Genomic DNA, 12862 nt, shown 5'->3' on the forward strand with positions numbered 1-12862 from the left:
GGCCTCTCTAATCTTTTCAAGTAGGAGAACTTGCACAATTGGTGGTTGACTAAATACTTATTTGCCCCACTGTTTATTAGAGTATATTGTCATTTAATGATCATGCTGCGCTGGCTCTTCCTCCACGTGCGTCTCCATGTGTTTCTTGAGTTTGGCCTTGGATGAAAACGTCTTATTACAGCGTCCACAGTGGGGTTTGGTTAGCTTAGCGCCCGAATGGTTACGCTTGTGCCAAGACAGCTCGGACGAGCTCTTGAACTTGAGCTGGCAGACGCCACAGGAGTACGGCCGCTCGCCCGTATGGACGCGGTGGTGCAGTCGCGCCTCGACGAGGGTGAGGAAAGACTTGTCGCAGTAGCCGCATGGGAAGGGCCTCTCCCCCGTGTGGATGAGGTGGTGTCGGGTGAGCGCGGAAGGTTTGGCGAAGCCTTTGCCGCAGTAGGTGCAGGGGTAAGGGCGGGCGCCAGTGTGCGACACCATGTGTTCCCGACGAGTCGTCTTAGTTTTGAAGCGTTTGTCGCATAGGGAGCAGGCGAAGGGTCGCTCGTCAGCATGGGAGCGATGATGTTTGAAGAGCTCGCCCTGCGACAGGAAGGTCTTCCCGCACTGGGAGCACAGGAACGGTTTTTCACCCGTATGCATCCTCTCGTGGCGGGCCAGCACTGACGCCAGGGTGAATCTTTTATCGCAATGTGTGCACTGGAAAGGCCGCTCGCCCGTGTGGACGCGCAGGTGTCGGACTAGCATGAAGCGCAGCGCGAAGCGCCTGCCACACTGGCTGCATACGTGAGGCCGCTCACCTGTGTGCACGGATACGTGCCTCTTCACATCGGACATGCGCGTGTACGTCTTTTCGCAGTGTGGGCATTTGAATTGCCGCTTCACGCGATGCGTCTGACGGTGCTGCGAGCGCTCCGACAGCGTGTCGAAGCTCTCGCCGCACTGCGGGCAGACGTAGCGCTTGGTCGCGTGAGACTTGCGGTGTTCCTGCAGCTCGACGGCCGAGTCGAAGCCGCGGCCGCAGATAAAACAGATGGGCGGTAGGAGGCTCCCGTCTGAGCGGCAGCGCTTGTGATGAGCGGTCAAGGTGCGCAAGTTAGGGAACGACGCGTCGCACGCCGAACAAGTAAAGGAGACTACGGCGCCGTGGGACTTTTTCTGGTGCTTGGCGAGATCCCACGAGTGTTGGAAGGTGCCGTCGCACTGCGAGCAGCGGAAGGGACGTTCGCCCGTGTGGGTCAGCTGGTGCCGCCACACATCCGACGTGCGCGTGAACGTCCGGCCGCAGGTCTTGCACGTCAGAGCTTTTTGCTTCCCGGCGGCCTGGCGGGAACTTCCGGGGCTGTCGAGCACAGCCACAGGCTGCTGTACGTCGCCTTTAGGGATAAGCTTGATGGATGTAAAAATTTCATCCGTTTCGCCAGGAGTCGGAGACGTCTTGGTATCCGACAGCTTTCGGTAATCCTCATTGCGAACGGTCCGCATGTGGAAGTGCGGCGGGCTATTGTCGTCCGATTGGTGGAAAGGACACTGCGAGCATATGAAGAGGATCGATGTCATCTCGTCGGTATTGTCCGCGGGAGAGTCTTTGTCGTTTCCTTTGATGGCGAGTAGTTTGTCGGCTTCGGCACTGCAGGAGATTGGGACATTTTGGCAGTCAGTTTACCCGGACTTCATACTAACATCTCCAAACGTACCTTTTAAGTTCACACAAGATGGACGAGTGTTGAGTTTCACAGAAAAGTAGTTCTGTCGCTTGGGGCGTCGCTTCCTCTACAGAGCCGTCGTCCTTTGCTTCCTCAAAAACCTCCTGACCGATGAGCTGACAGTTCGTCATCGTTGTGTAGTTCTCGAGATTTTCCTCCCCACATTCAATTGTTTCGGTCAGCGTCTCAAGCGCTTTGGCTGCATCGCCCTCGGCAGGCTCCGCCTCCACATCGTTGACATCCAGCTGAACATTTTGGACCTCAACCTCTGCGTAGACGGTCACCAACCTGTACTGCTCGGGACCGGCGACAGTCGCAGGGCAGAGGCTGTCGTCGTACTGGTAAATAGACTCCGCAACATGGGAGAGGTTTGGTTTCTGAGAGGGTGGGATGGACAGAGCGGACATGATGCAGCTGCCGATGTTGGACGAGGGACCATCTGGAGGAACATCAGTTGAACATTAACTGCCAAGAAGCTACCGGAACAGTTTAAGGACCAAAATAACAGGATGCCCATTCTCAAGTGTACTCACCTTGCATTTTACAAAGTCCAGCAGCCTTGCAGTGCTCAAAGATAAAGCCAAGCTCTTCTGGGGTGGACCAGACGCACTCGTCCGAAACTCGTGGCACCGAGCCTAACCAGGCCGCCGTCTGGAAACGAAACCCAACTGTGTGATTTTCCTAACCGTAGCTAAAAAACTAAAAGAAAGGGTGGAAAGGAATACCTGTTTGAGGTCTGGTACCGGGAGAAGCTTCTCGAGTTTTGACAACAGCTCCCAAAGCAACACTTCAATGGCTGTGTCATACTTTTCACCATATTCAACTGGGAAGACGACCTATAAAAACACATTCATTTACAAAAAAATCCATTTCAATTAAGGAAGTACAGTGGGGCAAATAAGTATTTAGTCAACCACCAATTGTGCCAGTTCTTCGACTTGATTGAAAAGATTAGAGAGGCCTGTAATTGTCAACATGGGTAAACCTCAACAATGAGAGACACAATGTGGAAAAAATAAACAGAAAATCACGTTGTTTGATTTTTAAAGAACTTATTTCCAAATTAGAGTGGAAAATAAGTATTTGGTCACCTACAAACAAGCAAGATTTCTGGCTGTCAAAGAGGTCTAACTTCTTCTAACAAGGTCTAACGAAACTCCACTCATTACCTATATTAATAGCACCTGTTTTAACTCATTATCGGTATAACAGACACCTGTCCACAAGCTCAGTCAGTCACACTTCAAACTCCACTATGGCCAAGACCAAAGAGCTGTCGAAGGACACCAGAGACAAAATTGTGGACCTGCACAAGGCTGGGAAGACTGAATCTGCAATAGGTAAAACGCTTGGTGCAAAGAAATCAACTGTGGGTGCAATTATTAGAAAATGGAAGACATACAAGACCACTGATAATCTCCCTCGATCTGGGGCTCCATGCAAGATCTCACCCCATGGCGTCAAAATGATAACAAGAACGGTAAGCAAAAATCCCAGAACCACCTGGGGGGACCTAGTGAATGACCTACAGAGAGCTGGGACCACAGTAACAAAGGCTACTATCAGTAACACAATGCGCCACCAGGGACTCAAATCCTGCACTGCCAGACGTTTCCCCCTGCTGAAGAAAGTACACGTCCAGGCCCGTCTGCGGTTCGCGAGTGATCCAGAAGAGGACTGGGAGAATGGGTTATGGTCAGATGAAACCAAAATAGAACTTTTTGGTAGAAACACAGGTTCTCGTGTTTGGAGGAGAAAGAATACTGAATTGCATCCGAAGAACACCATACCCACTGTGAAGCATTGGGGTGGAAACATCATGCTTTGGGGCTGTTTTTCTGCAAAGGACAAAGGAAACAATGAATGGGGCCAAATATGGAGAGATTTTGAGTGAAAATCTCCTTCCATCAGCAAGGGCATTGAAGATGAGACGTGGCTGGGTCTTTCAGCATGACAATGATCCCAAACACACAGCCAGGGCAACAAAGGAATGGCTTTATAAGAAGCATTTCAAGGTCCTGGAGTGGCCTAGCCAGTCTCCAGATCTCAAACCCATAGAAAATCTGTGGAGGGAGTTGAAAGTCTGTGTTGCCCAACAACAGCCCCAAAACATCACTGCTGTAGAGGAGATCTGCATGGAGGAATGGGCCAAAATAACAGCAACAGTGTGTGAAAAGCTTGTGAAGAGTTACAGAAAAAGTTTAGCCTCCGTTATTGCCTGCAAAGGGTACATAACAAAGTATTGATATGAACTTTTGGTATTGACCAAATACTTATTTTCCACCATGATTTGCAAATAAATTCTTTAAAAATCAAACAGTGTGATTTTCTAGGTTTTTTTCCACATTCTGTCTCTCATGGTTGAGGTTTACCCATGTTTACAATTACAGGCCTCTCTAATATTTTCAAGTGGGAGAACTTGCACAATTAGTGGTTGACTAAATACTTATTTGCCCCACTGTATAGGTTATTTAGCCAAACCTGAAAGAAGTAAGCTCGCTCAGATGGATCTTTCAAGAGGCTCTGAACCAAAGCGACAAAAGTGCATTCTGCCATTTTCACCTCATCATCGCTCTGCTGACACAAGTTTATTAAACACAATAATTACAATAAGATCACGACATCATCACTGCACTTACATCTGGTGTTACTGGGAGTCTCTCTAAATGGCTCTGGATCACATTTGAGTCCACACACCCTCGGACTGAGCCTTTGCACAGCTCCAGGATCAGCTGTGATACGACATGTCAATCAAACAACCATCTTTAATTTAATGAGGATGAAGACAAACTGTTTTATTTCAAAACAAACACGAGTATAGAAGGTATACCCTCGCTCTGAGGCCCAGAATGAGCTGGGCTCTCTGTTTAAGGCTCATGAGTCCAGGAACCGCCTCGGTGACTGTGTATACAAACTCCTGGAGTTTCTGGTAGTTCATCACATCCTTCTGCTTGACCATCTGCCACATGGCAGCCCAGCATAGCTGCAAAGGGGGCACCAGTTGACGGAGGATGGACAATGGTAGGCAAATCTCTTGAGAAATACAATCATTTAATGAGATATTTAATACAATTGTTCCGAAACGACGACAGAATTTCAATTGAATATGATTTCATAGACTTCATAATCTATTGACCTGACACTTCGTCATTTTTTACGTCACGCCTTATCAAAGGACGCCGAGCTTCATTTAGTAATAGCCGAAAACGGCACGCACTCATGTCGGATTTAAGCTTAGATTTTTAAAGAACTTCGAAAGCTGTACCGCATACAAACAGGAAGGATTGTTTCAGGAGTGATTTGTTCGAGGATTCAAGGTAAATATTATATTTTTCATATCGTGCATGCATTTTGAAACGTTGTGAAAAAAAAAATCAATGGGAGACTGGGAACCGCGACAGCATTGGAGTCATTCTTCTACATACTATATACCCAAAATAGATGCATAACTGCCAGGTTTTTTGCTCTTTTAACAAAGATTCGAAACAGTTTTACATCCATATCTATAAAGAATTCAGTGATTTAAGCATTTATTCACAAAAATTTTGACCGGAAAAAGCCATTGTGGCAACCCCCCTATCATAACAAAGAGCTAACAGACTAGCATCATTCTTCGACAGATTTAAGAAAATTTAATTCAAACCGCCCTTTCTTTTGCTTTTAACCAAGGATGGAGACGGTTTTACGTCCATATCTATAAAGAATTCAGGGATTTCAGCATTTATTTACAAGAATTTCAACGTAAAAAGCTCTTTGCTGTGGACTTGTGGTAAGGCGGCGTCACAGTAAACTTAAAGACGAGCCGCACATTCGCCATATTTACATAAAATAAATACCACCTGCAGGGTTTCTTTTGCTTTTAAATAATCCAGACTGTTTTACGTCCATATCTATAAAGAATGGCTATGTCATAGGCTTTTTCTATTTGTTTATTTAGATTTTATACTTGCAAGTCACTTTTGAGATTTTAACTTATCATGCACTGCAAAGGGAAATGCTCCAAAGCATAGTCCAATATTCATTTATATGCAATATTCTACAGTATGTGCAATACATACTCACCTGCAATATTCAAAGCCTTAACTGTCAAACTGCTGCCACTTCACTCCGATTATTTGCACTGCCTGAACATAGGGCTATCTCATACGCATTTTATATTTTAGATTTTATACTTGCAAGTCACTTTTGAGATTTTAACTTATCATGCACTGCAAAGGGAATTGCTCCAAAGCAAAGTCAAAATTTTCATTTAAATACGATATTATACAGTATGTGCAATACTTACTCACCTGCAATATTCAAAGCCTTAACTGTCAAACTGCCACTTCACTCCGATTATTTGCACTGCCTGAACATAGGGCTATCTCATACGCATTTTATATTTATTTAGATTTTATACCTGCAAGTCACTTTTGAGATTTTAACATATCATGCACTGCAAATGGAAATGCTCCAAGGCATAGTCCAATATTCATTCATATGCAATATTCCATGTGCAATACTTACTCAACTGCAATATTCAAAGCCTTAGCTGTCAAACTGCTGTTACTTAACTTCGATTATTTGCACTGCCTGAACATAGGGCTATCGCATACGCATTATATATTTTAGATTTTATGCTTGCAAGTCACTTTTGAGATTTTAACTTATCATGCACTGCAAAGGGAATTGCGCCAAAGCAAAGTCCAATTTTCATTTATATGCGATATTATACAGTATGTGCAATACTTACTTACTCACCTGCAATATTCAAGCCTTAACTGTCAAACTGCTGCTACTTTACTCCGATTATTTCCAATGCCTGAACATAGGGCTATCTCAAACGCATTTCATATTTTTTTTAATTTAGATTTTACACTTGCAAATCACTTTTCGGATTTTAACTTATCATGCACTCCAAAGGGAAATGCTCCACAATTTCATTGTACAACTGTATGACAATAAAGGGCTATTCTATTCTATAAAAAGTTGTGACTGTATATATAATTTATTAGGACGGTAATCTATTTATATATTATAATTGATTCTGCATGCTTTCCTCACGTATTAAGTTGCTGATGTGAAAATTGAGTGATTGATTAGCTGTTGAAAACATGCAGTAAATAAAAGAAAAATAGGTTGGTATTTTGGGCAAAAACTTATAAATATTGCTATTGATCCTGAAAATATAGGTGATTATCTCTGCATTTGGTGATTTTTGTGCATCTACTGTAAAATCTGAGAATTCTGTAGCCATTTTAAGTTTTGTTATACTTATATAAAAAGTAATTAATTGGGATTTTATAAGGGAACGACTTTTGAATTTTTTTATGCCGCTGCTCATGGAGACTCATATATGGCTAAGGTAGGTGCCTGTTTTGGTTTTAGGTCGGTAGCAGCTTTGGTTTTGAAAATATTTGAATTTGAAGTTTTTGAAAATAGCCCCCCTACGAATCGGCCCCGTTTTCCGTGTCATGTCAATAGGTTATGAAGTCTATGATATTCGATAATAATTAGTTTATAATTCCATCTGCTCAAAACAGTAACGCAACAGCACGCGCCTGATTGACAAGCCTCGACTGCAAACTAATGCATACATGAAAAAAACGACTTCAATATTAGAATGCATACCGTTCATCTTTTCAATTTTTCTCTCTCGGTAGTATGACGTCCTGTCGCTTAAATAAAATAAAAGCAGTTATTTATTTTGGGAGTTAGCATGCGCTAATTCTACGCAGGCGTCTGTTCCCTCAAAGTCGCTGTCATTTATTTCCGCCTGTCAAAACAAGAGTAACTGCAAAACTGCGAACAAACTACTTAAAATGACCATAGACATTTCACAGTTTCCGCAAACATTCATTCGAAACTTGAACTTTATTCACAAAATTGGGTTAAATTTACCGTTCCAGGCGTGAAACGAGTTATTTTAGCGATACCGGATGTTCAAATCGCTCCCTCACTTCAGAATAAAACCATAAACGTCGTCGCCTCGTCAAGTCACGCGATATTACACATCATAGTCACATGAAGCAGAGATTGTTGTGCACACCTTCTGTACTTTTTCCATCTTCATATTAGGCATTAGGCATTTAATTTAAAATCGAATAGGTGGTTAGTTTTTTACTAAGCAACATGGACGAAGACGGACTTCCGATCGTTGGATCTGGAATCGATCTAACCAAGGTTGTCGTCAAGCTCGTCTGTTAGCTTAGCTATCCAATCAATGTAAACAAAATGTTTCAACTAACTTTTGCTTTTCGGTAGCACCTCATTGGGTATTTTTTTCTCCCTCTCTCCAAAATGAAGTCAGCTTTTTAACGCTTTTATTTTGTTGCTTTCCCTGCTTTTAGGTTCCTGCCATTCAGCAGAGAAGAATGGTTGCTTTTCTCAACCAGTTCATCGTCCATACTGTTCGCTTCCTCAACAATTTTTCCACAGTGTGTGAAGAGGTTTGTGCTTTTATCTTGATACATTAAATCACCTTTAAAAAAAATTATTACAATTTGAACTTTACCCAGCAGAAACTTGCCAACATATCCTTGCGCATCCAGCAGATCGAGACCACGTTGTGCATCCTGGAAGCCAAGGTGGGTAGTTTTGATATTTGTCCTTGGCATCACAAATCTTTAATGGAATCCCTCCCGATTAGCTGTCCTCCATCCCAGGACTGGAAGACGTCACGGTAGACCCCATTGGACGTCCCCAAAATATTCAGACCAACGGACGTGGTGCTTCAGGCCCGGGTCAGACAGAATGCCCGCCAGATGTACTTCCTCCTCCAGAGGTAAAAAAAAAAAAAAAAAAAAAAAAAAAAACCACACCCTACTACAACCCCTAGCAAAACGTATGGAATTATGAGTCTCGGCCGAGCACTCACTCAGACATGTTATTATGTAGAAAAAACACGGATAAAAAGCTTGAAAAATAATTAGTTCAAAAGTGCAACTCCTTGGCATTCAGAAACACTAAAAGAAATGAATAAAAACATTGTGGTGGTCAGTAAATGTTACTTTTATAGAGCAAGTGCAGGGAAATATAGAATCACTCCATTCTGAAGAAAAAAAATGTGGAATCACTCCGTTTTGAGTAGAAAATACAGACACACCCAGTTAATTTCCTTTTCTCAATTGGGTCCCTGCCTCAGATTAGATCTGCTCGTTAGTCAGCAGTTAAAAACAGTGCAGTTATCACACCTTTGGACCAATTGGATTCACAAGAATCATTTCTCCAACAAGAGGGATGTCTCTTGAGACTAAGGAGAGGATTATCCATCTTCTTGAAGAAGGTAACGCGACACGTATGGTTGCCAAAGATGTGGGCTGTATCAAAAATCTGGACCAAGTACAAATAGCATGGCGAGGTTGTTAAAAGTTAAGCGTACTGGTAGACCGAGGAAGACATCCATACGTCATGACGAACAACTAAAGGCAATATGTCTTGAAAACATAATATGTACAACAAGACAAAAGAAGAAATGGGAGGAAGCTGGAGTCAAGGTATGTGACAGAACTGCAAAATCGCCTAAAGGAAATGGGATTTTTATACAGGAAAGGTAAAAGGTGTTGAAGTCATGGACTGTGAATGACTGGATGAAAGTTATTTTCAGTGATGAGTTAAGAACCTGCATTGGACAAGGTGATGATGCTGGAACTTTTGTTTGGTGCCGTTCCAGTGAGATTTACAAAGATGACTGCCTGAAGAAAACAAAATAATGGGACTGCGTATCAGGCAAAGGCACTGGGGAGACTGTGTTTACATTGAAATTTTAGACAGCTTTCTTATCCGTTCAATTGAAAATATGTTTGGGGAAAATGAAATCATTTTCCTAGATGACAATGCAACATGTAACAGAGCTAAAACTGTTAAAGCATTCCTTGGAGAAAGACTCATCCAGTCAATGCCATGGCCTGAAAATAGCCCAGATCTCAAACCTATTGAAAACCTGTGGTGGAAATTGATGGTGCACAGCAAGGCTCCGACCTGCAAGGATGATCTGGCAACTGCAATCAAAGAGAGTTGGCACCAAACTGATGAAGAATCCTGTTTGTCACTCATCAAGTCCATGCAGCAGAGACTGTAAGCTGTTATAAAAGCCAAAGGTGGTGCAACTAAATACTAGAGATGTTTTGATTGTTATTTCTTTGTTTGTTTCTTATGATTCCATATATTTTTCCTCAGATTGGAGTTATTCTATATTTATTTCCCTGCACTTGCCCTATAAAATTAACATTTACTGACCACCACAATGTTTTTTTATTCATTTCTTTTAGTGTTACTGAATGCCAAGGAGTTGCACTTTTGAACTTATTCATTATTTTTTCAAGCTTTTTTACTTGAGTTTGTTCTACTTAATAAAATGTATGAGTGAGTGCTGGTCCAAGACTGGTAAATCCATACTTTTTGGTAGTGGTTGTATGTGATTCAATTTCTATTTTCCTAATCATCTGTTTTTTAGCCTCCTCAGAGCACACCGGACGACATGCCCAAACCGGTGGAGGCGAATGCCATGACAGTAGCCAAGGATCCGCGTTATGCCAAATATCTGAAGATGATCCATGTGGTGAGCATGGAAGAGGAGAAGAAACTAGTGCTGCAGCAATCGATTATTTTCGTAGCCGATTAATCTATCTATTAAAGATTGCACTTTCAAAAGGGCATTAAATGTGAATACAAAATGTTTTTTCAACCTACCGTAATTTTCGCACTATAAGGCGCACCTGACTATAAGCCGCCACCCACCAAATTTGGCACGAAAACGGCAACTGTTCATAGATAAGCCGCACCAGACTATAAGCCGCAGCTGTCCTCACTGTATTATGGGATAGTTACACCAAAAGGTATTAACCGGTAAAACTGCATTTGACATAGACATCATACGACTGTCATAAGACCAAATGAACCACCATGACGCTTTGAACCAATGGGCTGTCAAGCTTCATTGTGATTCACTTGGGGGAGACAACCTCTGCTGCCACCTGCTGTCAACACTGTTGTCAAACAACATGCCTCCGAGCATGCATTGCAGCTCTACAGATGTAAATAACAAGCAAAATTCATGTTCTGTGTCAATTATTTCTTCAGTTACTGTTCCAGTCGTTTCATTAATTGCTAGTCATCGTATTTGGTCACACTTTATTTGACATTGGGACCATAAGACAATCATAGTTATGACATGACACTGTCATGATCATTAATGAATGCTTATAACAGATGTCATTTAGTGTCATCCGGCAAATTATCTCACTTTTGAATGGATGTAAAAGACCCGAGCTGGACATGAATAAAGTTAGTAACATAATTTCCCTGATGACACTTAATTACATCTATCATTAGCATTCAGTAATGCCCATGATAGTGTCATGTTATAATTATGACTGTCTTATGACAGTCTTATGAAGCCACTGTCAAATAAAGCGTTACCTATTAAACCAAATAAATCAACAAATAAGCCGCACTGGACTATAAGCCGCAGGATTCAAAACGAGGGGGAAAAAGTAGCGGCTTATCGTCGGAAAATTACGGTATGCAGAATTGCATTTTCATTTCAAAATAAAATACCTAATCATAGCCTAAAACGGTATGAAAAATAAGTAAAGGAGGATCTATGTACAACGAGAACAATTTGCTCACTTGCATAGTACAAGTCCACTTAAATGGTCAATTTTTTTTTTTTTTAACAATGGTTTTAACAAATCATTCAAACACATATTCCCACAAAAATGACTAAATATACCTATAAACTAAAGAATTCGTAAAAATATATATATATATATTGGCTCAAACAAACTTACCTGATGTTGGTCTTAACAGGGAACAGCTGGATTCAGCCATGTTAAATGAGTCGTCATATTCACTGTTGCCACCAGAGGGCATTGTACCCCCAAATCAATAAAGCTAAAGGCAAATACTTTCAAAACAAACCATTACAATGCCACTCTAATTAAACGACTCCTCAAAGCAGCAAAATTGGATTCGAAGCTCGAATTAATCGATTAATCGTTGCAGCGCTTGAACAATCATTCAATTTGGTGCTATTGTCCTAATACTCCTGTTTTTTTTTTTTTTGGGCAGGGTGTTCCAGTGATGGCCATTCGGAATAAAATGATCACGGAAGGTTTAGATCCAGATTTGTTAGAGTAAGTTCTCAACGGTTTCTCATTTTAAGTTTTTTTTTTCCCAGTTTAACGTGATTCTTTCATGCTGGTGGCAGCAAGCCGGATGCTCCCGTGCCAGACGCGGGAGGGAAAAACACCGAGGAGCCCGACATGTCGGACAGCGAGTCATCCTTCAGTGATTGAAGTCTAGAAGAATGTGATGTAGTTGACTCTTCGCAGCGAGCGGCAAATTAGCAATGTGCACTATCTCCAGTTCATGCCTTTTATGGTATTCCACTAAAACGGGACACTCAAAATCTTAAGTGAGGACGTTGTAGTTCTCTGTGTATCCTGTTTACTAACATTTAGTTTTTTTTTTTAATATTTCTACCCAAAACTGGGGGCTATGTTCAATATTTTATGTCATTATAAAGGCATAAATTGTCCAGGTATGTTGTTTACTATTAAATGTTAGGGGATATAAAACCATTACTTTGTATGAGTTCTGTTTTGTTAAATTAATTGTGGAGAAATAATGTATATTGATGCTATTCTTACCGTGTTATTTAGTTTTCCGTTTACGTTGCAACGCACGAAGTGTCCGCCAGAGGGCAACAAAATCAACCGGCATTTTTCGTGTTTGAGTTGTCAATATTTTTTCGTGCAAGAACATTCAGAAAATCAATGAATAAATACATCACATTCGGTTTTAAAGTTGTAAAAGAGATTTCAAACACCTTGTACTTTTAGGAAACAGTCCACAAAGATTTTGAAGTTTGGTTGGTCCATTCTGAACACAAGGTGTTGCTAAGCTTACCAGCTAAATGCGATGAAAGACCCAAGTGTAATCTCTTTGCAAAAAACACAGGCAAGATGTAGAAAGTATCCTTTTTTTGTTTCGGTAAAAGCAAAAATAAAGCGTTGTGTTTTGTGCTCCATAATTACAACAGTGCTAAAACAATATCAAGCTAAATTTGCTTTCCCATGAAGTACTTCCGGGTTAGCTACACATTCCCTTCACAAGAGTTCACCCGTTTTAAATGTCACCTTTAAATTACCTCCTTATTGGAAAAATTCGAGTTA

General features: G+C 41.7%; 2 protein-coding genes across 6 annotated transcripts; one reads left to right on the plus strand and one right to left on the minus strand.

The window, feature by feature from the left end:
• Positions 1–38: 38 nt before the first annotated feature.
• si:zfos-932h1.3 (zinc finger protein 572) lies at positions 39–12740 on the minus strand. Of its 4 annotated transcripts, none has more exons than XM_057855438.1 (8): positions 12597–12740; positions 4537–4739; positions 4346–4438; positions 4188–4280; positions 2432–2542; positions 2240–2357; positions 1698–2145; positions 39–1630 (listed from the first exon to the last, which is right to left on the minus strand). In XM_057855438.1, exons 2-8 carry the CDS (start codon positions 4672–4674, stop codon positions 94–96), a joined length of 2538 nt encoding a protein of 845 aa, XP_057711421.1. In that variant the 5' UTR covers positions 4675–4739; positions 12597–12740; the 3' UTR covers positions 39–93. The 4 variants fall into 4 exon arrangements, with proteins under 4 accessions (XP_057711421.1, XP_057711418.1, XP_057711420.1 ...); XM_057855435.1 differs by lacking the exon at positions 12597–12740 and adding an exon at positions 11477–12493; XM_057855437.1 differs by lacking the exon at positions 12597–12740 and adding an exon at positions 7317–8527 and having other exon boundaries at positions 4537–4689.
• On the plus strand, positions 7671–12268 carry washc3 (WASH complex subunit 3). 2 transcript variants are annotated; one of them, XM_057855442.1, is made up of 7 exons: positions 7671–7868; positions 8036–8134; positions 8204–8272; positions 8335–8469; positions 10141–10245; positions 11757–11821; positions 11896–12268. In XM_057855442.1, the coding sequence occupies exons 1-7, from the start codon at positions 7818–7820 to the stop codon at positions 11981–11983; spliced, it is 612 nt and encodes a 203-aa protein (XP_057711425.1). In that variant the 5' UTR covers positions 7671–7817; the 3' UTR covers positions 11984–12268. The 2 variants fall into 2 exon arrangements, with proteins under 2 accessions (XP_057711425.1, XP_057711426.1); XM_057855443.1 differs by having other exon boundaries at positions 7677–7868; positions 8207–8272.
• Positions 12741–12862: the final 122 nt, after the last annotated feature.

The sequence above is a fragment of the Corythoichthys intestinalis genome, chromosome 13, assembly GCF_030265065.1.
Source record: "Corythoichthys intestinalis isolate RoL2023-P3 chromosome 13, ASM3026506v1, whole genome shotgun sequence".
In the NCBI taxonomy this organism is placed as follows: domain Eukaryota; kingdom Metazoa; phylum Chordata; class Actinopteri; order Syngnathiformes; family Syngnathidae; genus Corythoichthys; species Corythoichthys intestinalis.

Coding starts and splice junctions, on each gene's coding strand:
- washc3 (XM_057855442.1), top strand. CDS start 7,818: ATGGACGAAGACGGACTTCCGATCGTTGGATCTGGAATCGATCTAACC. Junction 8,135..8,203: donor TTTCCACAGTGTGTGAAGAG/GTTTGTGCTTTT, acceptor AACTTTACCCAG/CAGAAACTTGCCAACATATC. Junction 11,822..11,895: donor TTAGATCCAGATTTGTTAGA/GTAAGTTCTCAA, acceptor TGCTGGTGGCAG/CAAGCCGGATGCTCCCGTGC.
- si:zfos-932h1.3 (XM_057855435.1), bottom strand. CDS start 11,558: ATGCCCTCTGGTGGCAACAGTGAATATGACGACTCATTTAACATGGCT. Junction 4,281..4,345: donor GACTCCCAGTAACACCAGAT/GTAAGTGCAGTG, acceptor TTGTGTCAGCAG/AGCGATGATGAGGTGAAAAT. Junction 2,146..2,239: donor TGGACTTTGTAAAATGCAAG/GTGAGTACACTT, acceptor ATGTTCCTCCAG/ATGGTCCCTCGTCCAACATC.